The sequence below is a fragment of the Ovis aries genome, chromosome 25 (assembly GCF_016772045.2).
Source record: "Ovis aries strain OAR_USU_Benz2616 breed Rambouillet chromosome 25, ARS-UI_Ramb_v3.0, whole genome shotgun sequence".
NCBI lineage: Eukaryota > Metazoa > Chordata > Mammalia > Artiodactyla > Bovidae > Ovis > Ovis aries.
The window spans coordinates 17,515,742-17,542,750 of record NC_056078.1 but is presented as its reverse complement, the minus strand read 5'-3'; the positions used below and the strand labels follow the sequence as shown (position 1 = coordinate 17,542,750).

The following is a 27,009-nucleotide window of genomic DNA, read 5'->3' as shown; positions in this document are numbered from 1 at the left end:
TCATTGGAAAAGACCCCGATGCTGGGAAAGATTGAAGGCAAAAGGAGAAGGGGGCGACAGAGGAGGAGATGGTTGGATGACATCACCAACTCAATGAATATGAGTTTGAGCAAACTCTGGGAGATAATGAAGGGCAAATGAAGCCCACTCTGCTGCAGTCCATGGGGTCACAAAGAACGGATATGACTTAGTGACTAAGCAATAACAATGGTTGGTTGGTAAGAATATATGTGACTGTTTTTATCAAGAGATGTATAATACTGTCTGAGTCTTCCGGTCATGTTAATGTCTGTTGATGAACAGTATATAAATTCTTTATTTCATCAGGGATTCCAAACTGGTGCTATTTTTAACATTCTTTCTTCATTTATTTGCTGGCGTATCTCAGCTTTATCAGCTATTAGGTTGAAGGACAATTCTTAAAGGAAAGGCGGGATAAATGCTTGTATTTTTGTATTTATATACTTCTTTGTTGTTCAGTCGCTCAGTCATGTCCGACTCTGCAGCATGCCCATGGACTGCAGGATACCAGGCTTCCCTATCCTTCACCATATCCCAGAACTTGCTCAAACTCATGTCCTTGGAATTTGTGATGCCATCCAACCATTTCATCCTCTATCGTCCACTTCTCCCCCTGCCTTCAATCTTTCTCAGCATCAGGGTCTTTTCTAAACAGTCAACTCTCTGTATCAGGTGACCAAAGTGTCGGAGCTTCAGGATCAGTCCTTCCAAAGAATATTCAGGGTTGATTTCCTTTAGGGTTGACTGGGTTGATCTCCTTGCAGTCCAAGGGGCTCTAAATAGTCTTCTCCAACAATTAATACACTAGTTATCAAAACTATGAGGTGGTTCCCCAGCATCCTTCAGAGGTGATCAATGAGTTAGTTTTTAAATATCATATGAATTTGTGGATTTAAAGACTTTCCATGCATCGGACCATTTCTGTAGTAATTCTTATTGATGTTCAGTTGCCCTCTAATTGGCTCTGGAAGCGTCTTCAAGTTTACTCTTGAGTCTTTTTGATACAACCTTAGTAATCTTTGATTTCTGCTAGGAAAGATGTTCCAGGCTTATCCTATTTCTTGAGTCAGGCTGGAAATGAACCAGAGTTCTCTAAAGAACTCTGATTTCATTTAATAGGAAAGAGTATTTAAAAATCATAGTATATAGTATAAAAATCAGAGTATATAGTAGACATTTTAAAAGTCACATATTCAAAAGTAAGATTAACAAGTTATAAATCTATTTCTGATATGGTATTTTTCCATTACCACAGAAATGGAGAAGTTAAAGTACAGTTTTAACTCAAAATAATGAAAAAATTTTGACTTAATTGTATTTTCTTACAAAATTGACTTCTCAGATTGTATTTGTATTATTCTAAAGCCTCTCAAATCAGCTAAAAGTTTTTGAATTAGCAAAAGGAAAACAAGAAATTGACCTTGGAGAGAACACTTAGAACATGTTTCCTCATCTATAAAGACTGACTATGGATTATCTCTAGGATCTGAGTCTTTCAGTAGCAAACTTTTAATTGCTATCTGAGTGATTCTTTGGTTATGCATTTATTCATCAAATATTTTTCAATCAATTAGTGGGTACCAGGCAATATTTTAGTTGGTGTAAATAATGGGGGCAACAGTACCCACATTGCTCGCCTTCATACCCTGCTGAGAGGAGAAACTCACCACATGTATACACTGTGTGAGCCTACAGTGATAACAGTCCTAAAATGCACCATGTATATATTTTCTAATTCATTCTTTGTTGGGAAGTGAAGTCCTGAGCACTATTACTGATACTTTTTCTACAGTGAAAAACTGATTGCATGAACTTTCTGACATTATCAGAAACTTTTTAATCACTTTTTCTTTGATATACATTTTATTGGTTGAAAAAAGTTTCTCATTAGTTAAATTATTTTGGATGATAACATATTGAAGTTAATTCAGATGATATCTTCTGTTTCATTTGTACCTTTAAAAATCCTCTCGTGTTATAAAGGTTTAGTGGTACTTATGGCTCCAGTACTCTTGCCTGGAAAATCCCATGGATGGAGGAGCCTGGTAGGCTGCGGTCCATGGGGTCGCTAAGAGTCAGGCACGACTGAGTGACTTCACTTTCACTTTTCACTTTCAAGCATTGGAGAAGGAAATGGCAAACCACTCCAGCGTTCTTGCCTGGAGAATCCCAGGGGCGGGGGAGCCTGGTGGGCTGACATCTATGGGGTCGCACATGGTCGGACACGACTGAAGCAACTTAGCAGCAGCAGCATGGCTATCAGCCATTGGAGGCTGATGCTGAAGCTCAAACTCCAATCCTTGGGCCACCTCATGGGAAGAGTTGACTCATTGGAAAAGACCCTGATTCTGGGAGGGATTGGGGCAGGAGGAGAAGGGGATGACAGAAGATGAGATGGCTAGATGGCATCACTGACTCAATGGACATGAGTTTGGGTAAACTCCGGGAGCTGGTGATGGACAGGGAGGCCTGGCATGGTGCAATTCATGGGGTCACAAAGAGTTGGACACGACTAAGCAACTGAACTGAACTGAACTGATGGCTATCAGAGTTAATGGAGTGCTCAGTATTTCTGTGTTGTACTGTTTTCTTGTAGAAGCATATAAATGATAAAGTTGTCATTTTCCACATAGCTATTTTTGTTCGAAATGGTATATTGGTAATATTAAAAATCCAGCCTACTCATCTATAAAAATCTTATTTAAAAATTAAATCCATTTTAAGTCTGTATATTATGTTGGTACAAATTTAATTGTGGTTTTGCATTGTTGAACTTTGTTGTTTGATATTGGAATACATTCCTAAATGTGGTTAGGTTATACATCACTTTAATGTGCACTTCTTGCTTTATATCTTTTTACCAATGACGTTTCTTGTTGTTTATCTTATGTTTATTTCAGATTACAGAAATGGTGTTAAACAAAAAGCAAATTCTAGTGATTTTTTTTTTTCTTGGATGCAATCTCAAAAATGACAAAATAATCTTTGTTTGTCTCCAAGGCAAACCATTCAATATCACAGTAATCCAAGCCTATGCCCCAACCATTAATGCTGAAGAACTGAAGTTGGACGGTTTTATGAAGACCTACAAGATCTTTTAGAACTAACACCCAAAAAAGATGTCCTTTTCATTCTAGGGGACTGGAATGCAAAAGTAGAAAGTCAAGAAACACCTGGAGTAACAGGCAAATTTGGCCTTGGAATGCAGAATGAAGCAGGGCAAAGATAATAGAGTTTTGCCAAGAAAATGCACTGGTCATAGCAAACACACTCTTCCAACACCACAAGAGAAGACTCTACACATGGACATCATCAGATGGTCAACACTGAAATCAGATTGATTATATTCTTTGCATCCAAAGATGGAGAAGCTCTATACAGTCAACAGAAACAAGACCAGGAGCTGACAGTGGCTCAGATCATGAACTCCTTATTGCCAAATTCAGACTTAAATTGAAGAAAGTAGGGAAAACTGCTAGACCATTCAGGTATGACCTAAATCGAATCCCTTATGATTATACAGTGGAAGTGAGAAATAGATTTATGAGTCTAGATCTGATAGAGTGCCTGATGAACTATGGAATGAGGTTCGTGACATTGTACAGGAGACAGGGATCAAGACCATCCCCATGGAAAAGAAATGCAAAAAAGCAAAATGGCTGTCTGGGGAGGCCTTACAAATAGCTGTGAAAAGAAGAGAGGCAAAAAGCAAAGGAGAAAAGGAAAGATATAAGCATCTGAGTGCACAGTTCCAAAGAATAGCAAGAAGAGATAAGAAAGCCTTCTTCAGTGATCAATGCAAAGAAATAGAGGAAAACAACGGAATGGGAAACACTAGAGATCTCTTCAAGAAAATTAGAGATATCAAGGAAACATTTCATGCAAAGATGGGCTCGATAAAGGACCGAAATGGCCTGGACCTAACAGAAGCAGAAGATATTAAGAAGAGGTGGCAAGATTACATGGAAGAACTGTACAAAAACGATCTTCATGACCCAGATAATCATGATGATGTGATCACTAATCTAGAGCCAGACATCTTGGAATGTGAAGTCAAGTGGGCCTTAGAAAGCATCACTACAAACAAAGCTAGTGGAGGTGATGGTATTCCAGTTGAGCTGTTTCAATTCCAGAAAGATGATGCTGTGAAAGTGCTGCACTCAATATGCCAGCAAATTTGGAAAACTCAGCAGTGGCCACAGGACTGGAAAAGGTTATTTTTTATTCCAAATCCCAAAGAATGCTCAAACTACCACACAATTGCACTCATCTCACATGCTAGTAAAGTAATGTGCAAAATTCTCCAAGCCAGGCTTCAGCAATACGTGAACCATGAACTCCCTGATGTTCAAGCTGGTTTTAGAAAAGGCAGAGGAACCAGAGATCAAATGGCCAACATCCACTGGATCATGGAAAAAGCAAGAGAGTTCCAGAAAAACATCTATTTCTGCTTTATTGACTATGCCAAAGCCTTTGACTGTATGGATCACAGTAAGCTGTGGAAAATTCTGAAAGAGATGGGAATACCAGACCACCTAACCTGCCTCTTGAGAAATCTGTATGCAGGTCATGAAGCAACAGTTAGAACTGGACATGGAACAACAGACTGGTTCCAAATAGGAAAAGGAGTACGTCAAGGCTGTATATTGTCACCCTGCTTATTTAACTTATATGCAGAGTACATCATGCAAAACGCTGGGCTGGAAGAAACACAAGCTGGAATCAAGATTGCCAGGAAAAATATCAATAACCTCAGATATGCAGATGACACCAGCCTTCTGGCAGAAAGTGAAGAGGAACTAAAAAGCCTCTTGATGAAAGTGAAAGAGGAGAGTGAAAAAGTTGGCTTAAAGCTCAACATTCAGAAAACGAAGATCATGGCATCTGGTCCCATCACTTCATGGCAAATAGATGGGGAAACAGTGGAAACAGTGTCAGACTTTATTTTTCTGGGCTCCAAAATCACTGCAGATGGTGACTGCAGCCATGAAATTAACAGACGCTTACTCCTTGGAAGAAAAGTTATGACCAACCTAGATAGTATATTCAAAAGCAGAGACATTACTTTGCCGACTAAGGTCCGTCTAGTTAAGGCTATGGTTTTTCCTGTGGTCATGTATGGATGTGAGAGTTGGACTGTGAAGAAGGCTGAGCACCAAAGAATTGATGCTTTTGAACTGTGGTGTTGGAGAAGACTCTTGAGGGTCCCTTGGACTGCAAGGAGATCCAACCAGTCCCTTCTGAAGGAGGTCAACCGTGGGATTTCTTTGGAAGGAATGATGCTAAAGCTGAAGCTCCAGAACTTTGGCCACCTCATGCGAAGAGTTAACTCATTGGAAAAGACTCTGATGCTGGGAGGGATTGGGGGCAGGAGGAGAAGGGGACAACCGAGGATGAGATGGCTGGATGGCATCACAGTCTCGATGGACATGAGTCTGAGTGAACTCCGGGAGTTGGTGATGGACAGGGAGCCCTGGCGTGCTGCGATTCATGGGGTCGCAAAGAGTCAGACACGACTGAGCGACTCAACTGAACTGAACTGAACTGAGTTCAAAGTGGATCAGAAAGCAGCACAGACAACTCGCAACGTCAACAAAATGCATTTGGCCCAGGAACTGCTAACAAACATCCAATGTAGGGGTAGGTCAAGAAGTTTTGCAAAGGAGACAAGAGCTTTGAAGATGAGGAACACAGTGGCTGGCCATATGAAGTTGACAGCTACCAGTTGAGAGGATCATAGAAGTTGATCCTCTTAAACTCACACAAGATGTTGCTGAAGAACTCAGTTTCAGCCATGCTATGGTCATTTGGCATTTAAAGCCGATTGGAAAGGTGAAAAAGCTTGATAAGTGGGTGCCTCATGAGCTGACCATGAATCAAAAAAAAATTGTCATTTTAAAGTTTCAGCTTCTGTTATTCTATGCAGCAAGAATGAACCATTTCTAAACTGGATTATGACATGCAACAAAAAGTAGATTTTATGTGACAACCGGCAATAGCTGACTCAGTGATTGGACCGAGAAGAGGCTCCAAAGCACTTTCCAAAGCCAAACTTGCACCCCAAAAGGATGATGGTCACTGGTGGTCTGCTGCCAGTCTGATCCAATACAGCTTTCTGAATCCCAGTGAAACCATTACATCTGAGAAATATGCTCAGCAACTCAGTGAGATGGACCAAAAACTGCAATGCCTACAGCTGGCACTGGTCAACAGAAATGTCCCTGTTCTTCTCTATGACAGCGCCCGACCTCACGTCACACAACCAGTGCTTCAAGTGGAATGAATTGGGCTATGAGGTTTTTACTCATCTGCCATATTCACCTGACAGCTTGGTAGCAGACTACCTCTTCTTCTAGTATCTTGATAGCTTTTTGCAGGGAAAATACTTCCACAACCAGTAGGAGGCAGAAAATGCTTTCCAAGACTTCATTGAATTGTAAAGCGTGAATTTTTACTTTGTAGGAATAAACAAACTTATTTCTCATTAGCAAAAATGTGTTATTGTAATGGTTCCTATTTTGATTAATAAAGATGTGTTTAAGCCTAGTTATAATGATTTTCAGTTCACGGTCCAAAACCACAATTACTTTTGTACCAACCTAGTACAAATGATAGTCAGAATTTGTATTAAGATCGATTTGAATGGAGGGAATCACAGTTTCAGCAACAATACGAAATAAGAATAGTTTGTGTTTTATCATTCAGGTTTGTTTTTCAGTATTAACAGGAATAGAGTGTTGTCACCCCAGCCCTCCATATCTGCAACAGCTTTTATTTAGTTTGAAAGGAATATATCAAAAATTATTTTGAGATTTAAGTCATTCTCTGCTAATGATAATAAGGTTTATATCTGAAAAGGTTGATTACATGTATTCAAAGGCTCCAGATGCCATTTAGGGCAGCATTATTGAATACTGTATAAGTAATTACTTAAGGAAGTTAACTCCTCAAGTTTATTCCAAGGCATAAGAGTGTAAAAAGATCCTATTACAATAAAATAACAATATTGGCCATGAGTAATAACAATCCTCTGAAGATACATTCCTACTTTTTAAAAAAATGACAGGATAGACTGTCTCTAAGTTACCAGTCCTTATATTTTACTATACTTGAAAATTTCAAAGCTTTGTAATTACATGGGGTTCTCAAGGCAAGAATACTGAAATGGTTTGCCATTCCCTTCTCAAGTGGACCATGCTTTATCAGAACTCTCCACCATGACCCATCAATTTTGGGTAGCCCTGCAGGGTATGGCTCATAGTTTCATTGAGTTAGACAAGGCTGTGGTTCATGTGATCAGTTTGATTAGTTTTCTGTGATTGTGGTTTTCATTCTGTCTGCCCTCTTATCCCATCACTTCATGGCAAATAGATGGAGAAACAGTGGAAACAGTGACAGACACTATTTTTGGAGGCTCCAAAATCACTGCAGATGGTAACTGCAGCCATGAAATTAAAAGATGCTTACTCCTTGTAAGAAAAGTTATGACCAACCTAGACAGCATATTAAAAAGCAGAGACGTTATTTTGCCAACAAAGGTCTGTCTAGTCAAGGCTATGGCTTTTCCATTAGTCATCTATGGATGTGAGAGTAGGACTATAAAGAAAGCTGAGCATCGAAGAATTGACGCTTTTGAACTCTGGTGCTGGAGAAGACTCTTGAGAGTTCTTTGGACTGCACAGAGATCCAACCTGTCAATCCTAAAGGAAATCTGTCCTGAATATACATTGGAAGGACTGATGCTGAAGCTGAAACTGCAATACTTTGGCCACCTAATGCAAAGATCTGACTCATTGGAAAACACCCTGATGCTGGGAACGATTGAAGACAGGAGGAGAAGGGGATGACAGAGGATGAGATGGTTGGATGGCATCACTGACTCAGTGGACATGAGTTTCAGTAAACTCCAGGAGTTGGTGATGAACAGGGAGGCCTGGCATGCTGCAGTCCATGGGGTCGCAAAGAGTCTGACAGGACTGAGCCACTGAACTGAACTGAACTGCCCTCTGATGGATAAGGATAAGAGGCTTATGGAAGCTTCCTGATTAGAGAGACTGACTAACGGGGAAACTGGGCCTTGTTCTGATGGGCGGGCTATGCTCAGTTCAGTTCAGTTGCTCAGTCGTGTCTGACTCTTTGCGACCCCATGAATCGCAGACCCCAGGCCTCCCTGTCCATCACCATCTCCCGGAGTTCACTCAGACTCATGTCCATCGAGTCCGTGATGCCATCCAGCCATCTCATCCTCGATCATCCCCTTCTCCTCCTGCCCCCAATCCCTCCCAGCATCAGAGTCTTTTCCAATGAGTCAACTCTTCGCATGAGGTGGCCAAAGTTCTGGAGCTTCAGCTTTAGCATCATTCCTTCCAAAGAAATCCCAGGGTTGATCTCCTTCAGAATGGACTGGTTGGATTTCCTTGCAGTCCAAGGGACTCTCAAGAGTCTTTTCCAACACCACAGTTCAAAAGCATCAATTCTTTGGTGCTCAGCCTTCTTCACAGTCCAACTCACATCCATACATGACCACAGGAAAAACAATAGCCTTGACTAGACAGACCTTAGTCGGCAAAGTAATGTCTCTGCTTTTGAATATACTATCTAGGTTGGTCATAACTTTTCTTCCAAGGAGTAAGCATCTTTTAATTTCATGGCTGCAATCACTATCTGCAGTGATTTTGGAGCCCCTCAAAATAAAGTCTGATACTTTTCCACTGTTTCCCCATCTATTTGCCATGAAGTGATGGGACCAGATGCCATGATCTTCGTTTTCTGAATGTTGAGCTTTAAGTCAACATTTTCGCTCTCCTCTTTCACTTTCATCAAGAGGCTTTTTAGCTCCTCTTGACTTTCTGCCATAAGGGTGGTGTCATCTGCATATCTGAGGTTATTGATATTTTTCTCGGCAATCTTGATTCCAGCTTGTGCTTCATCCAGCCCAGCATTTCTCATGATGTACTCTGCATAGAAGTTAAATAAGCAGGGTGACAATTTACAGCCTTGACGTACTCCTTTTCCTATTTGGAACCAGTCTGTTGTTCCATGTCCAGTTCTAACGGTTACTTCATGACCTGCATACAGATTTCTCAAGAGGCAGGTTAGGTGGTCTGGTATTCCCATCTCTTTCAGAATTTTCCACAGTTTATTGTGATCCACACAGTCAAAGGCTTTGGTATAGTCAATAAAGCAGAAATAGATGTTTTTCTGGAACTCTCTTGCTTTTTCCATGATCCAGTGGATGTTGGCCATTTGATCTCTGGTTCCTCTGCCTTTTCTAAAACCAGCTTTAACATCAGGGAGTTCACGGTTCACGTATTGGTGAAGCCTGGCTTGGAGAATTTTGCACATTACTTTACTAGCATGTGAGATGAGTGCAATTGTGTGGTAGTTTGAGCATTCTTTGGCATTGCCTTTCTTTGGAATTGGAATAAAAAATGACCTTTTCCAGTCCTGTGGCCACTGCTGAGTTTTCCAAATTTGCTGGCATATTGAGTGCAGCACTTTCACAGCATCATCTTTCTGGAATTGAACCAGCTCAACTGGAATACCATCACCTCCACTAGCTTTGTTTGTAGTGATGCTTTCTAAGGCCCACTTGATTTCATATTCCAAGATGTCTGGCTCTAGATTAGTGATCACATCATCATGATTATCTAGGTCGTGAAGATCTTTTTTGTACAGTTCTTCTGTGAATTCTTGCCACCTCTTCTTAATATCTTCTGCTTCTGTTAGGTCCAGGCCATTTCGGTCCTTTATCGAGCCCATCTTTGCATGAAATGTTTCCTTGATATCTCTAATTTTCTTGAAGAGATCTCTAGTGTTTCCCATTCCGTTGTTTTCCTCTATTTCTTTGCATTGATCACTGAAGAAGGCTTTCTTATCTCTTCTTGCTATTCTTTGGAACTCTGCACTCAGATGCTTATATCTTTCCTTTTCTCCTTTGCTTTTTGCCTCTCTTCTTTTCACAGCTATTTGTAAGGCCTCTTCAGACAGCCATTTTGCTTTTTTGCATTTCTTTTCCATGGGGCTGGTCTTGATCCCTGTCTCCTGTACAATATCACGAACCTCATCCATAGTTCATCAAGCACTCTGTTTTTCAGATCTAGACCCTTAAATCTATTTCTCACTTCCACTGTATAATCATAAGGGATTTGATTTAGGTCATACCTGAATGGTCTAGCAGTTTTCCCTACTTTCTTCAGTTTGAGTCTGAATTTGGTAATAAGGAGTTCATGATCTGAGCCACTGTCAGCTCCTGGTCTTGTTTCTGTTGACTGTATAGAGCTTCTCCATCTTTGGATGCAAAGAATATAATCAATCTGATTTCAGTGTTGACCATCTGATGATGTCCATGTGTAGAGTCTTCTCTTGTGTTTTTGGAAGAGTGTGTTTGCTATGACCAGTGCATTTTCTTGGCAAAATTCTATTATCTTTGCCCTGCTTCATTCTGCATTCCAAGGCCAAATTTGCCTGTTACTCCAGGTGTTTCTTGACTTTCTACTTTTGCATTCCAGTCCCCTAGAATGAAAAGGACATCTTTTTTGGGTGTTAGTTCTAAAAGATCTTGTAGGTCTTCATAAAACCGTCCAACTTCAGTTCTTCAGCATTAATGGTTGGGGCATAGGCTTGGATTACTGTGATATTGAATGGTTTGCCTTGGAGAAGAACAGAGATCATTCTGTCGTTTTTGAGATTGCATCCAAGTACTGCATTTCGGACTCTTTTGTTGTCCATGATGGCTGCTCCATTTCTCCTGAGGGATTCCTGCCTGCAGTATTAGATATAATGGTCATCTGAGTTAAATTCACCCATTGCAGTTCATTTTAGTTTGCTGACATTCTAGGGAATGTCGACGTTCACCCTTGCCATCTCTTATTTGACCACTTCCAATTTGCCTTGATTCATGGACCTGACATTCCAGGTTCCTATGCATTATTGCTCTTTACAGCATTAGATCTTGCTTCTATCACCGGTCACATCCACAACTGAATATTGTTTTTGCTTTGGCTTCATCCCTTCATTCTTTCTGGAGTTATTTCTCCACTGATCTCCAGTAGCATATTGGGCACCTAATGACCTGGGGAGTTCCTCTTTGGTATCCTATCATTTTGCCTTTTCATACTGTTCATGGGGTTCTCAAGGCAAGAATACTGAAGTGGCTTGCCATTCCCTTCTCCAGTGGACCACATTCTGTCAGACCTCTCCACCGTGACCCGCCCGACTTGGGTTGCCCTGCAGGCATGGCTTGGTTTCATTGAGTTAGACAAGGCTGTGGTCGTAGTGTGATTAGATTGACTAGTTTTCTGTGAGTATGGTTTCAGTGTGTCTGCCCTCTGATGCCCTCTTGCAACACCTACCATCTTACTTGCGTTTCTCTTACCTTGGGCGTGGGGCTCAGTACATCTTTAATCCAATTTTCTGTTGTTGGGCGGGGCTGTGTTCCCTCCTAGTTGTTTGACCTGAGGCCAAACTATGGTGGAGGTAATGAAGGTAATGGTGACCCACTGTTCAAAAGGTCCCATGCATCCATTGCTGGCACTCAGTGCCCTCGACCCTGCAGCAGGCCATTGTTGACCCACGCCTCTGCCTGAGTTGCCTGAACACTCACGGGTAAGTCTGGGTCAGTCTCTTGTGGGGTCACTGCTCCTTTCTCCTGGTCCAGATGCATACAACGTTCTGTTTCTACCCTCCAAGAGTCTGTTTCCCCAGTTCTGTGTTAAGTTCTGGTGGCTCTATGGTGGGGTTAATGGTGACCTCCTCCAAAAGAGCTTATGCCATACTCAGGTCTGCTGCACCCAGAGCCCCTGCCCCTGCAGCAGGCACTTTGCAAGAGACACTCAAAACACAGCTCTGGCTCAGTCTCTGTGGGGTCTGTGGGTCCTGGTGCTCACAAGGTTTGTTTGAGCCCTCTGAGCATCTCTGGTGGATAAGGGGTTTGATTATAAATGCAATTTCGGCCCTCCTATCGTCTTTCTGGGGCTTCTCCTTTGCCCTTGGACATGGGGTATCTTTTCTGATGGAATCCAACATTTTCCAGTCGACAGTTGTTCAGCAAGGAGTTGTAGTTTTGGAGTTCTCACAGGAGAAAATGAGCACACGTCCTTGTACTCACCATTTTTCAGGTCAGTTTTCATTCCAATCCCAAAGAAAGGCAATGCCAAAGAATGTTCAAACTACTGCACAGTTGCACTCCTCTCACACACTAGCAAAGTAATGCTCAAAATTCTAGGTCATTTTTCATTCCAGTCTCAAAGAAAAGCAGTGCCAAAGAATGTTCAAACTGCTGCACAATTGCACTCATCTCACACTAGCAAAGTAATGCTCAAAATTCTCCAAGCCAGACTTCAACAGTACATGAACCGTGAACTTCCAGATGTCCAAGCTGGATTTAGAAAAGGAAGAGGAACCAGAGATCAAATTGCCAACATCCGCTGGATCATCGAGAAAATGAGGGAGTTCCAGAAAAACATCTATTTCTGCTTTATTGACTATGCCAAAGCCTTTGTGTGGATCACAACTGTGAAAAATTCTTCAAGAGATGGGACTGCCAGACCACCTGACCTGCCTCTTGAGAAACCTATATGCAGGTCAGGAAGCAGCAGTTAGAACTGGACATGGAATAGCAGACTGGTTCCAAATTGGGAAAGGAGTACATCAAGGCTGTATATTGTCACCCTGCTTATTTAACTTCTATGCAGAGTACATCATGAGAAACACTGGGCTGGATGAAGCACAAGCTGGAATCAAGATTGCTGGGAGAAATATCAATAACCTCAGCTATGCAGATGACACCACCCTTATGGCAGAAAGTGAAGAGGAGCTAAAAAGCCTCTTGCTGAAAATGAAAGAGAATTGTGAAAAAGTTGGCTTAAAGCTCAACATTCAGAAAACTGGGATTATGACACCTGGTCCCTTCACTTCATGGTGAATAGATGGGGAAACAATGGAAACAGTGAGAGACTTTATTTTCTTGGACTCCAAAATCACTGCAAATGGTGATTGCAGCCATGAAATTAAAAGATGCTTACTCCTTGGAAGAAAAGCTATGACCAAACTAGACAGCATATTAAAAAGCAGAGACATTACTTTGTCAACAAAGGTCCATCTAGTCAAAGCTATGGTTTTTCCATGGATGTGAAAGTTGGACTATAAGGAAAGCTCAGCGCCAGAGAATTGATGATGCTTTTGAAATGTGGTGTTGGAGAAGACTCTTGAGAGTCCCCTGGGCTACAAGGAGATCCAATCAGTCAATCCTGAAGGAAATCAGTCCTGAATATTCATTGGAAGGACTGATGCTGAAGCTGAAACTACAATACTTTGACCACCTGATGCGAAGATGTGACTCATTGGAAAAGACCCTGATGCTGGAAAGATTGAAGGCAGGAAGAGAAGGGGACAGTGGAGGATAATTGGTTGGATGGCATCACCGACTCAATGGGCATAAGTTTGAGTAAGCTCCGGGAGTTGGTGATAGACAGGGAAGCCTGGTGTGCTGCAATCCACAGGGTTGCAAAGAGTCAGACATGACTGAGCGACTGAATTGAACTACTTTCTATGGCATTCATTTTTTCTTGTGATTTTTAAATAAGAGTTCCTTCAGAAAAGAATTTATGTCATCTGTATGGTGTTCACCTGCTCATATTTATCTGTTTGTCAGCGAATGGATAGCTTTTCTTCCAAACTCTTTGCTACTTCTCAAATGTCCACATAGGACATCGTTGAATGTATACATCGGTTTTGGTGTGTGACTCTACACACAGATTCTCTTCATTCTATATTCAGTATAAAGTGAATAATTTCTTCCCACTCTGAATCAGCCTTTGTAACTGCCAGCCAAGTATTCTGCATTCATTACAGTAGGCTTAAGCATCCAGCTCTAGAACTGCTCTACTCAGTACAGTTGCCGCTAGCCATTTGTGTCTGTTAGGTGCTTAAGATGTGGCCAGTCCAAGTTGAGATATATTGTAACTGTAAAATACAGACTGGAATTTTTTGAGACTTTTGTGAAGAAAACAATGTAAAATATCTCAACATTTTTAGTCGATTATATGTTAAAATATTTTCAATATCTGGGTTATAAAAATATATTATTTTAAAATAATATATTATTACATAATTATTTTCACTAGTTGCATTTTACCTTTTTTAAATTTCATTACTGGAAAATCTTAAGTTACTTATGGGGCACACAACATATTTCTAGTGAACAGCATTGCACTAGAAAAATGTAAGTGTCAGTCATTATCCAGGCAGCCAGATCACTATCTTTGCTTTATAGGTCTATTTCAGACTTTTTTCCATAGTTCCTTGGAAACTAGTTGTAGTTGCTAGCTTATCACGAGACGAATCAATGCATATATGTGACTTGGGAATAGTCTCTTCTACCCATAAACACAAGGCAGATCACACAGTGTCATACTACTGCCACTCAGAAAAAAGGGACTTCCCTTTTTCCTAGATTGGGACTTCCCTGCTGGCACAGTGAATAAGAATCTGCCTACCAATGCAGGAGCGTGGATTCGATCCCTGATCTGGGAAGAATCCACATGCCCTGGAACAACTGAGCCCGTGCTCTAAAGCTCTCAAGCTGCAACTCCTGAAGGCTGTTTGCCTACAGCCTGTGCTCCTCAATGTGAGAAGCCCGTGCACCACAATGAAGAGTTAACACCCCAGTCCCCCCGCCCTGCTTGCTGCAGCTAGAGAAAAGCCCACGTCCAGTACAAAGACCCAACACAGCCAAAAATAAACACTGAAAAAAATTTAAAGAAAAGGTTTAGACTATCAGCATGTATGAAGCTGTTGCCTTTGTTATAAAGTGGTGCATTCATCATTTTAAAAAATATTTTTGTACCATTTTCAAATTTATATTACTTTATGGATCTTTAGCTATGAGCTTGGTAAATGAATGTTACGTATGAAATAAATGTTAATAATGAAAGCCTAACTTTACTATTTACTACATTATGTAAATGTTACATTATGATTTTACTGCTTTAACTGATAACACTGTATTTTATGAGTGAATATTAGAATAAGAAACATACTTTACTAATTATTTTATTACTGTTGGAAATACGGTTAACATAACTCATTACAGTTATAACATGCTTACTTGTTTTATTACAAATTTTAAGATTTATATAAAAGACAGCAAATTCCTACTTAAACTGAGAGATCAACAGAGGTTATGTTTTAATCTCATGTAATTTAACATTAGGGCTACATGTAGTATACTTTAAAACATTACTCAGTATTTTTAATGTATTTTTTAAAAACTTTCTTGATTTGAGCTTGTATATTGAAAATTGTCAAAATTACATGTTTTAAATTTCAACTGATCAGCAATAAGATTGTAATTGCATTTGGTATAAACATGGTAGCTATGCAATAACACATTTATTTGATCATTACAGAAATAGTCTCTTGTTAAACACCAATTTTGTCTTAATTTTTAGGAAACCAGAATTCGAGCAGTGGATAAGGATAAAACGAAAAGAATTCATAATTTCTCTGTCATCAACCCTGTTGCTGGACAGGCTGTAATTCATATATTTTCAGCTGACAATAGAGAAGATCTGCAGAAGTGGATGGAAGCCTTCTGGCAGCATTTCTTTGATCTTAGTAAGCTGACATTTGGATTCTCTAGTAGTATATTCATGTAGCATGAAAGGATGTACATAGCAAACTAAATACTAAAATTACAGTTGTATAGTTTGTATTAAGAATTTGTATGCTCTTGAATAAAATGGTAGTATATCATCAATGCATTGATGCTCTTTTCTGTCAATTTTTTCCCAGTGCATGACTGATAATACCTGTGAATTTCTAGTATCATTGCCTGTTACTTTTAAGTTCTGGTCCCTAAAACAAGTAAACCACATTTTCTCAAAATACTAGGTTGAATGGCTTAAGGCAGTCTCTCCGATCAAAAGGATAATAAGCTATATGAGTAAAAAAAACTTCTCTAGGATAGTGATGATCATAAAATAGTGAAATGTTCAAAAAGAGATTCGTTTTTATGTAGACTTCTGTTAACTCCTGATTCATTATATCATTTTGGACATCATCCAAAGAGAATTTTTTTAAAACAGCACATATGGTTTTTCAGTTTCAATAATACAATTCAATGACGTGGATTATAAAAACAGTGTGATAGTAATGTAACAGAGTTATAGTATGTAAAATATATGAGGTTCTAATATTCTCAATTTAAGGAGGAATTTTATCAACAAAAATATTGAAACTGTGTATTGAAAATGTAGACTATTGATAATGACTGTTTCTAAGCAAACTAAGCCTACTGTTAGATTCAACCAGTATTTTATGTCTTTATGATACTTTTCTATAGAATTGCAAAGTAAAACCATTTTTAAACAATAGGAAGTTATTTCTACAGCTCTTTGAGATAATCCTAGAGTTATATTAGGAACTAGGATTAGATCCTAATCCTAGACATTTAGGAGCTGTTACTGAGAACTCTCTAAAATAGTTAATATCTGCAGTCCTCAGTTTAATTTTTATAAGCATACTCTGATCCATGGCTTGGCCAGTTATTACAGTGATGGTTGGGGAGGGGGCAGAAAAGGGAAATAAATTTATTGATTAGCTTCCAAATACCATATGGCTTTATTTATTTTTCATAACAACCCAGTGAAGTAGAAATTATTTCTCTCTGTTTTTAAGATGAGAAAATTGAAGCCTGAATAGGTTTCAGGTTTATTGCGGGGAACCAGAAGACTCCTTCCAGGGCTTTCTTGGATTTTTCAGAACTTGTTTTCCTTAAGTATTGTCCGTTGGCACTCAGTAGATGTTTAAATGGGTCTTCCCTGAAGGCTCAGATGGTAAAGAATCTGCCTATACAGGAAACCTGGGTTTGATCCCTGGGTTGGGAAAAGCCCCTGGAGAAGGGAATGGCAACTCACTCCAACATTCTTGCCTGGAGAATTCCATAGACAGAGGAGCTGGGTGGACCACAGTCCATGGGGTTGCAAAGAGTTGGACTCGACTGAGCAACTAACACTAGTAGATGTTTAAATATTTGTTACACGTTTACCTGCATGTACTGCATTTCTTTATTTTAAAATTTCAGCTGATCTTAGGTATGTAACTTAAAAGACAACAGCTTCCTCTCATTTGCTGATTACAGCTAAAATTTTCACTACTTTCCTAACTGCTCTTGGTTTAGAGTCTGTCTTGTAGAGACTGTGTTACTTTTAGAAATGATTCTGGCATTTTAAGGGCTTCCCCAGTGGCTCAGCATTAGAGAATCTGCCTTCAATGCAGGTGCTGCAGGAGACACAGGTTTGATCCCTGGATTGGGACGATCCCCTGGAGGAGGACATGGCTACCCACTCCAGTATTCTTGTAGGCTACAGCCCACGGGGTCGGAAAGAGTCAGACATGGCTGAAGCAACTTAGGATGCACACATACACACTGGCATTTTAAAATTTTTGTGTAGACAAAAACAGGAAAGAGGAGTAAAAATGTGAGAATAGTATAGTCTAGATATCAACTACTGTTAGATGATTTCATGTTTTCATTCCTCAAATTATGTAAAATAATTTATTATGCTAAAAGAGAGAGTTGGTGGGGTAAGAATCTCATGACATTTGAGGAGAAATGAATCAGAAGATTGGAATCGACACTGTTGATACTACGTATAAAATAGATAACTAATGAGAACCTCTTGAATAGCACAAGGAATTCTACTCAGTTGCCCTACGGTTCCTTCCTAAATGGGAAGGAAATCAAAAAAGAGGGAGTATACATATACATATAGCTGATTCACTTTGCTGTACAGTAGAAACTAAACATTGTAAAGCAACAATACTCCAATAAAAATTAACTTAAAGAATCTCATGACTTTTTTGTGCTGTCAAAGTAATAAAGTGATGACAACTAGGTTCTCAGGTCTGGCTACTTCTTTAGTATTTAATGCTTTGGAGATAAAATCTGCCAGTCTAATTTTTAAAGTATAAATAGTATTACATTTGCTGTTTAGAATTCATTGTGTAAGATATGAAGATCTGAAGCAAAAATGGAATTGCACATATTATCCCAAAGAGTGACTTGTACTTTAGAATTTTTACTCTCCTAGTAATAAGTGTAGCCTCTTGTAATCTTCAGTGAAATGTGATGTATGCAACGAAATAGAGGATAGATATCTAGGGCAGAATAAAGTAAGAGTAATTTAATACTTAGAACATATTTCAATTACTTGACTTAGCTTGAGAGTAGAAAGTCATGAGGGTGAGAAAACTGGAAATGATGAGAACACACTGGTGGAGCTAGGTGTGTTTAGCCTGTGGAAGGACAGCTTGAGAAGGCGGTTGGGAGGCAGGGAGGAGGTAATAGCTAATTTTTAGTATCTGAGAGCTAACATGTAAAAGAGGAGTGACACCTGTTCTAGACGATCAAATAGGTTACTGCTTGGAATAGTGAAAGATTTTTTTCAAATATTTAATAATATAGACTAAGTTAAATAAGCATCTTAACATAATAGATTATTTTGAATGGGAGCATTATAATAGTATATGTGGTAAGAAACATCTTCAATATACAGGTTTTATGTGAGCAGAATGTACCCATTTAATATCTCATACTGGGCCTTTATTGCTAGCATGTTCATATTACATATACCTATGCTTGCTAATTTATTTACTGGTGAAGTGTTTAATTGTAATGTCTTGATGAGTGAACATGGCACATTTATATCTGACTTGTGTAACACATGGGATAATGTGGCTCTATATTGCAGTTTTCAACATAGTTAGTATTCTATCAGTTTAACAATGAAAAGCTTTCAACTATCAATATTGAAACAATGCTGTACTATATTACTTGTCTAAGATTTGACAGAGAATTGTTTGCTGGTTTAAAGTGTTTCATTACTTTTCCATTAGATAAGGCCATTTTTTTCCTGCCTCCCAAAAGAAAAGGCTGGTGCTTCTATATCTAAAAAAGGAAGTAAAAGAAGGAATAATTTATCAAATCTCAGATCCTACTAGATTTAAATTCTACAGAGCAACCTTTGAAGGCTTAAACTCAAGATTTTATTCCCTTTATATATTGCTATATGAGATATTTTGAAATTTTTTACCATATTCTATACTTAGCATTGTAATAAAACATATTGAAAGGGATTTTAAAAAATATTTCTTAACTATTTAAAGTGATGGATCTAAAATTTATGTATATATTACCATATTAACATGATATAAATTAGACCTAAAATAACAAAAATAGATAATTTGAGTAAACATGAAGTATCTTTAATTTTTAAGCCATGGGAAATAAGTTGAATGTTGAATGTAGAGGTTGAGAATATAATAAAAAGAAATACAGATCATAAATCAGTAGAAAAAGGCACGTGTATATTACATTTACTTTTCTGCTAATGTAAGATAGCATGTAAGAATGGTAAAACCCAGCATACAAGTCCACAATAAAGATGGAAAGGCTAAATATTTTTTAATATCCACTCAGGAGAAATAAATCTGAGAATTTTATTTTGAGATGAACATAGTAAAACATAATTACAAGAAAAATTAATACGGTCCACACTTTTCAATTTTAATAATTAAAACAACTTATTCGAGTATTTTTATTATTTTGAATGCCTAATGGCTTTATTTAAGTGTCCTTCCTGAAATAAATTCAGTTCAGTTCAGTCGTGTCCAACTCTTTGTGACCCCATGGAGTGCAGCATGCCAGGCTTCCCTGTCCATCACCAACTCCCGGAGCCTACTCAAACTCAAGTCCATCGCATCCAGTTAGAATTTTGAATGATCTGTCTTTATAGTAACAGGTTTTTATGTATCCAAAATAAAATGAAAATACAGCATTTTTCTAGTTTTCCTGATTTTTAGGAGGGCATGACTATCATCTTAAAAGAATTTTTTGTAAGCAATTCTTATTTGTTAATTAAAATTTTCAAAATTAAAATCATTTTCTGGCAGATTCATGTTGATGTATGGCAAAACCAATACAATATTATAAAGTAATTAACCTCTAATTAAATATATTTTAAAAATCTGTATGTCATGTTCATAGCAACTTAATCATGACAGCTCAAAACTGAAAATAAAATGTCCATTAATATTTTAAAAAATAAAATCATTTTCTGAGAAATACTACTTATATTTTTTTTGCTTCCTTCCAGATAACTATATTTCAGTTAATCTTTACTTTTCAGCTGCTTTAAATACTGAAAGTTTTTATGTAATATTTAAGAGAACTTACACAAATTTTTACCATAAGCATTTTAGTTATTGACTGTTTAGAGAAGTAATGTAGTATTTAGTTGCCTACAGAGCTTAGCTTAATATCTGTTTATAGAGATTTATATTTAAAATAGAGTACATTTGTGCCTAGACTTAGAAATAATGGGTAGTACTAGGTTTTTATAACTTCTTTAAGATAATACTTCATGAATTAACTTATTTTTTCAAAGCAAAAAATGTGTTGATAATCTATTAAAAATTAAATATATATTTCACATTTGTTTTAAACTAGCCTACCTTTTTCTTTCTTAGGCCAATGGAAGCATTGTTGTGAAGAACTTATGAAAATTGAAATTATGTCACCACGGAAACCGCCTTTGTTCTTGACAAAAGAGGCAACCTCAGTCTATCGTGATATGAGTAAGTGGGGTTTGTCTTTTCTAAGCTTCAGGGTAACAAAAACGACATTGTCCTAACACAAGCAGCTTATTCTATTGACATTAAAATGCTAAAATTTTCAAGCCACAGTCAGAAATGAATGAAAAAAGACTATGATTACAGACTAAGAAACCCATGTTTAAAAGATGAATTAATACAAAATTAATGAATACACATTTTTCATAGTTTGAATGCTTAAGATCAAACAGAAATGTTAAGACTTCAAAATGAATAAGGGTACACTGAAAATAAATATTAGCTGAGTAGCTGATGAAAATTCTGAAGATATAAACCTTGACATTTTAAAATGTAATTATGTTCAGTAATTTTTTCCATATTTTATTAAATTTGTTTTAAAGTAGTGTTGATAAATGAATATTAATAAATGAAAGTTTTCCTCTCAGGCAAAAAAAAATGGTTAAGTTTAATACTTTGGAAAATTTTAGATTTCTAGTCTCATAAATATTCCATTTTCCCCACACTTTGAAGTGTATTTACTTATCTTTGCGTGATTGCCTCAGTGAGCAGTGTTGTGAACAAGCACAAATCAGTGCTAAATTCTAGCATATTTTACCACCAGTGTTCCTGCACTTACATATACCTTTAAATGTTAGATTTAAAATAAAACATTTGAGCTTACACATTTGAAAATATCATGTAATTGACATAAATGCCTCCCATTTTTCCCAAGGAAAATCACCAAAGTGGTATTAAGGCTTCACTCTGTTTCCATGGGGGTTTTGTTTTGGATTTTTTTCCTATTACAAAGACTTTGCTGGTCTACAGGAAGGAATACTAATCCAGTTACATTTTCCCAGTTTACCTATTAGGGGTTTATAAAAGGGAATCCACTCTTACCTATAAGTCAGAATAGATTTTAAACCCAACAAAAGTTATTTAATGAATACTTAATCTGCAGAATTCAAAAAAATTCTGATGAAGTTCAACTCCTTTGAAAACTGGATTTTCCACATATATTTAGAAATATACTTATGCATGTGTGTGTATGTGTGTGTGATCATGTGTGCCGTACATGATCTTATTTTTTGATTCCATTAGTATGGTTATTTTTACAAGTAAACATATTAAAAAAAAACACTTATCCTGGTCTGGTTTGGATAACTATTATATAGATAACAGAATGTAATAACTTACTTGGGTAAAGGGTGTACTGCTTCAGAATTTGTTCCATGTATTTTTTCTAATAACTACTACAGGCATTGATTCACCTATGAAACTTGAAAGTTTAACTGGTATAATACAAAAAAAAATTGAAGAGACAAATGGAGAGTTCCTAATTGGCCAGCATGAAGAAGCCTCATCTCCTTCTTGGGCCACACTCTTTGATGGTAATCACCAAGTTCTCATCAAGAAAAAGGTATTATCTCCTGCAAGCAAGCAGTTACATGAAGAGAAAGGGAAAAAGAGACGAGCTCCCCTTCCTCCTTCTGATAAAGCTCCATTCAACTTAAAAACACAGAGCAACAAAAATCAATTGGTTCAGGGCAACTGGGAAAAAACAAGTGTATCTCAGACCTCGCCTTTGGATACCAAACTGTCAACCCCGATGCATCACTTACAGAAACCAGTGGCTGCTCCTCGAAAACTTCTTCCTGCCAGGAAAAGTAGTTTAACTGATGGTGAACACACAGACACTAAAACTAATATTGAAGCCAAGCCAATACCAGCTCCAAGGCAGAAATGTATCAAAGACATTTTGGACCCTAGATCATGGTGGTGGACACAAGTATAGAAAACCCTTAATGTATAAAACATTAAAAAAATCTATAACTGTGAAGCTTAATTCAGAAGCACTGTGGATATAGTAATATGTAATTATGTAGGTAAATATGATAGTGATTTATATCAATTAATAGGTATAAAAATATTTTATAATGAAGAAATGGATTTCTCTTTTATGATTTTCAGAATTGAAGTTATTTCTCTAGCAGAGGATAAGAGGCAGTTTCTAGACAATATCTCAATTGTTGGAAGGGTTAATTTATTCCTAAATTACTACTAGGCGGTGAGCAAGCACTAGGCAGAAAAAAGCATTAAAATTTCTTTGGGGAGAGATTGTCTAGTAATTTAAACTGTGTTAAATAAGAGCCATATTCTCATTGTGAGAATTTTAATACTAATGGAATGTTTCAAAAGTTTTATTCAAACCACAAATTATAGAATCCACCCAAGAAGATTTCTTCTTAGCATTCTGGAATTCTCATCTAATAGTCCACTGGCTCTCATCTATTGTTTTACTCACTAGTTGACCTTTCAAATTCCTGGGATAAATTTTGGAATATTAAATTCTTCATCTTTAAAGAGAATATGTAATATGTTATTCAAAGTTGTTTCCTTGATGATCCCTGAAATCCTGTTGACATTACCTTTCATATGTAAAGCAAAATATTTTTAAGTTTAGGTAACAAGTAGATGAAATGTTCTTTACTTCCACTTTTCTATGTGTGGTATTAATTTCCATTGTGACATTGGCATTTGGGGAAATGAGTAGCTGTTAACACCTTAAAATTCATTTAATACTTATTTAAAAAGCAGATGACCTATTAAAAATATTAGAAAATTTGGCCATGATAATTTCAGAATTAATCCTTCTAAAAATATTATTTAGATTTCCTTTTTCTAGTAGGGGTTCGTGTCTGCTATTGATATTTGTCATTAAAGTCATATTATTACAATAATGACATTGGAATCATTTCCATAGGAGGTAATTTCCGTAGCAACTAATCATAGTGACACAAACAGAATTGTGAAATCAAGTGAGGAATAAATAGCAAAAGAATGAATACCTTAAAGGAACCAAAAAAACCCCTTTTTCTTAATAATTAATGCTTCTTATAAATAAGAGCTGGACAGTTTTAAAAATCAGAATTTCCAAATAAAACAGTTTCCATAAGCTGTCAGCAGCAGCACTAAAAATCTCAAATATCATTGTAAGAAATGAAAATATAAGAATTAAATTACTGCCCTGTATATAATCTCTAGAGATTTTTTAAAGCTCATAAGAACTCTATTTGAATCAGAATTACATTATTACAAAGTAAAATGAATACTTCACAAAAAATAACATTAATTTAAATGGATCCTTTCATTATTTTTAGATAGCAGAGTCTTTTTTCATTTATGTAGAATGATGTAACTGCCAGGTTACTTTTGTGTTTGCCCAGGACTCCTAGTAAGAATTGGGACTCAAGGGAGTAATGATACAAAAGGTCTCATGTGACTGGAGACACCAGGACAGACATAGCATTTGATGAGAAGGAAATCCTATATGCTTGCCTGATAAAATTTAGAGACAATGAAAATCTAAAAAGGTACGATTAATTTGTTTTTTATAACTAGAAAGCTCTCATAAATCTCAGTTGTGATTGCCAGTTCAGTAAATGACATATTAAAAATGTGAAGGATATTATTGTTTGAATTTTAATTTTTAAACCTCACTGCTGTTTTTGATAGCATTTATGACTCTTGTTGCCACTAAATTACTAAGCTAGATGATGTGTAGGAAAAATTGTTTCTGAAGCTGACATCTACGCATTTTTTTTTCCAGTTAAAGCCTTCCTCAGAATAAACCAGTGTTAAAACTTCCAAATTATATTCTTGTTGTTTCTCCTTATGCATATTATTATCAAGAAGGATTCAAATGGTACAGGAACCAGAATATGTTCTTAGAGAAATTGTGCCCTTAGCAGTTGTGCCCTCAGTGGGCACTTTGAAATAAGGTGAAGCCTTTCTTCCTAGAACCATTTAGATGAAGCCTGACCAAGGGCCGTCTCCCCCAGAATTATTCAGACTGTTTCTGGCGTCCCGTCTTACTATGTGTTACAAAGCCTTTAAAATCGGGCTGAAGTCTTGAGCTGTACTTCTGAGCTGCTACTCCTCAAGTGTTAGTTCTTCCCACTCTCCATTCCCAGCAAAAGGTGTAATACAAAGTTGGGGCTCCTGTCCTCCCTCCCTTCCTCCCTCCTTTTCTTTCTTCCACAGTTAAAAAAAAAAATCTAAAAATACTGAGTTAAACACTTTTTCAAGGAGTTTGTCAAAAGAACTATTTGTTTTCTCATTTTCCTAAACCGGAAGTTTATGACAGAGAAAAATATGCCACATAATAAAAAACATTTCAGCTTTTTATGAGCTGACTTTTCACATTCCTTGTTTGTCCTTTTAATTTGCTTCTTGATATATGAAGACTATAAATTTGAAACAAAGAGTTACCTGTCAGATTTTAATAATGTTACAATTGGAGAATCATAAATAGAATAGGTATTTTATGATATTATAATACAGATGATCTGATAATATCTTTAAAAATTACATTTACATTTCAAGTCCTGAGATATAAATTACTTAAAACAGCATTAAAGTAGTATTTTAACTGCTACAAAGTAGTGAACTTTTTATTAAAAATCTTGCAAGGACAAAGAAGGCATTTTGTTAATATAAATGCATACCTCCTAAGGTAAACAGTCTTTCAAAATATCAGCCATGCCAACTCTTGATTAGTTTTGTTAAATCCTAACTATCTGCTGTGCCCCCTGACTTCTTTTAAATGGACATGCATGCTTGTGGAAAACTAAATCCATTTATTATAAATGCCTTATCTTTACCCTTTAGGTCCTACTAAATATATTTTACCTGGTACTGTTTATTAAAATGGAAGCTGCCTTGATTTAGAGACAATTCATGGAAGGTAGGTTAAGCAGTCAAATATTTCTTTAGGCTTATGTTCAGTACCTCAGCCACCTACTGAGAAGTTAATTAATTCAGTCCAAATGAAATTATAGGGCAGTTCGGTGCAATTTATGGTAAGTGCCATTTGAATGCAGTCACCTGTGTTACCATGAGCAAGGAACAGCCATACTAGATAGAGATAAAATGCTGCACCATGAATGAGAGAAGTGGTTTGGCAGGAAAAATATCTGTCCCTGTGGTTAGAATTTGTCAAAACTCACTGTCTTTTTAAAGAGTGAATTATCACACAGTATTTAAACTTTCGTGACCTTTTATATTCTCATAGTTGTTTTCAGTGTTCTATTAGTCTTAAACTTATAATGTAAGTAGAGTTGACTTTTTGCGTTTACATTTCAAAGACACTCCTTTTTAAATGCTTACACATTTATGTGTAACTGCAGTGTTGCTAGTAATAGTTATAATGAAAATGGTCTATTCTGTATCGTGCTTATTCTTGGTTAATAATAGAAATGTTACCTTTGAATTTTTAAAAATAAGATTTCATTTGACAATATTGTAGAATGTTATTTTCTGTGGAATATTTGTATAATTGGCATTGTTTATAATTTTTACCTTTTTAATGTAGGTCAGGATTCTGGATTAAAAAGTATTAATTGTGCACATATGTATATTTAACTATTAGAAATTGATAAATCAAGGTCATGTGATTAAAACTTCTATACTTTAAAAGACTGATTCATGAAAACATTTTCTAGATTTTTTCCTTTAGGTATGTCCTCTAGGCTAAACTGATAGAAGTAAACAGTGTTGTGAAATCAGGGTAAACAGAAAAGACATACCCAGCAGCTGGTGCTAAGAAATGTACTCAAATGGACAAAGTACCTTAATGTTCAAATAACATAACTTTAACTATTAAAGAAATATTAACCAACATTTTTATTTATCTCAAAATAGGAAAAATACCAATCTTGGTGTGTTTGATAGGCAAAATCATCTCATATCTTGCTAAACTTGTGTTTTAAATGGCAGTGATTTGCTTTGAGAGATGTGGTAATCTCTTAATGTTAACTACTAAAGGAGAGAAATACTGAAAAGATAGATATACATAATTATGCTATGTCATAAACATGTTTCAAGATATCCAAATAGATAATTTTGTTGAAAATGGATACTTTCCTGAGTGTTGTATCAGGATACATTTTATTTTTGTTTACTCAAAAGAAAACAAAATTTGGTTTTGTGAATGGATGTATTTATGTTGCATTTAGCCAGTTTAGAAACATGTTTTCAGCTTGATTAGTTGGAGTGATTTTAATTTTACAGGGGAGAAAAAGTATTGTTATCCGTCTATTAATCTTAAGTATTAAAACATGTATTTTATATTTATTACATGTAGAAATAGAAATATGTATATCTATATCTACACACATACATATGTGTCTGTACTCTGTCAAGTCTTCAATCCAGATATTTCCAATTAATTTTAAAAGATTCTTTAAAAATGTGCTGCCAGTGCTAGCAGAGTTAAAGTCCAAACCTTCCCCACAGTTTGCAGGAAGCATCATAACCCAGCTCCAACTACCATACCCTACTAGGTGCTTTCCTCTTATAGTCCTCATCTTT

The 27,009-nt window shown here is 36.9% G+C and overlaps 1 protein-coding gene across 2 annotated transcripts in view; it reads left to right on the top strand.

Moving 5' to 3' along the window:
- RTKN2 (rhotekin 2) overlaps positions 1–26,115 on the top strand; it is a 131,355-nt gene extending 105,240 nt beyond the window's left edge. For both annotated transcript variants that reach the window (XM_027962251.3, XM_042240841.2), the window contains 3 exons: positions 15,474–15,639; positions 20,554–20,661; positions 21,897–26,115. In XM_027962251.3, coding sequence (XP_027818052.2) covers positions 15,474–15,639; positions 20,554–20,661; positions 21,897–22,432 — 810 coding nt within the window. In that variant the 3' untranslated portion in view covers positions 22,433–26,115. The remainder of the gene's footprint in view (positions 1–15,473; positions 15,640–20,553; positions 20,662–21,896) is intronic.
- The last annotated feature ends 894 nt before the right edge of the window (positions 26,116–27,009 follow it).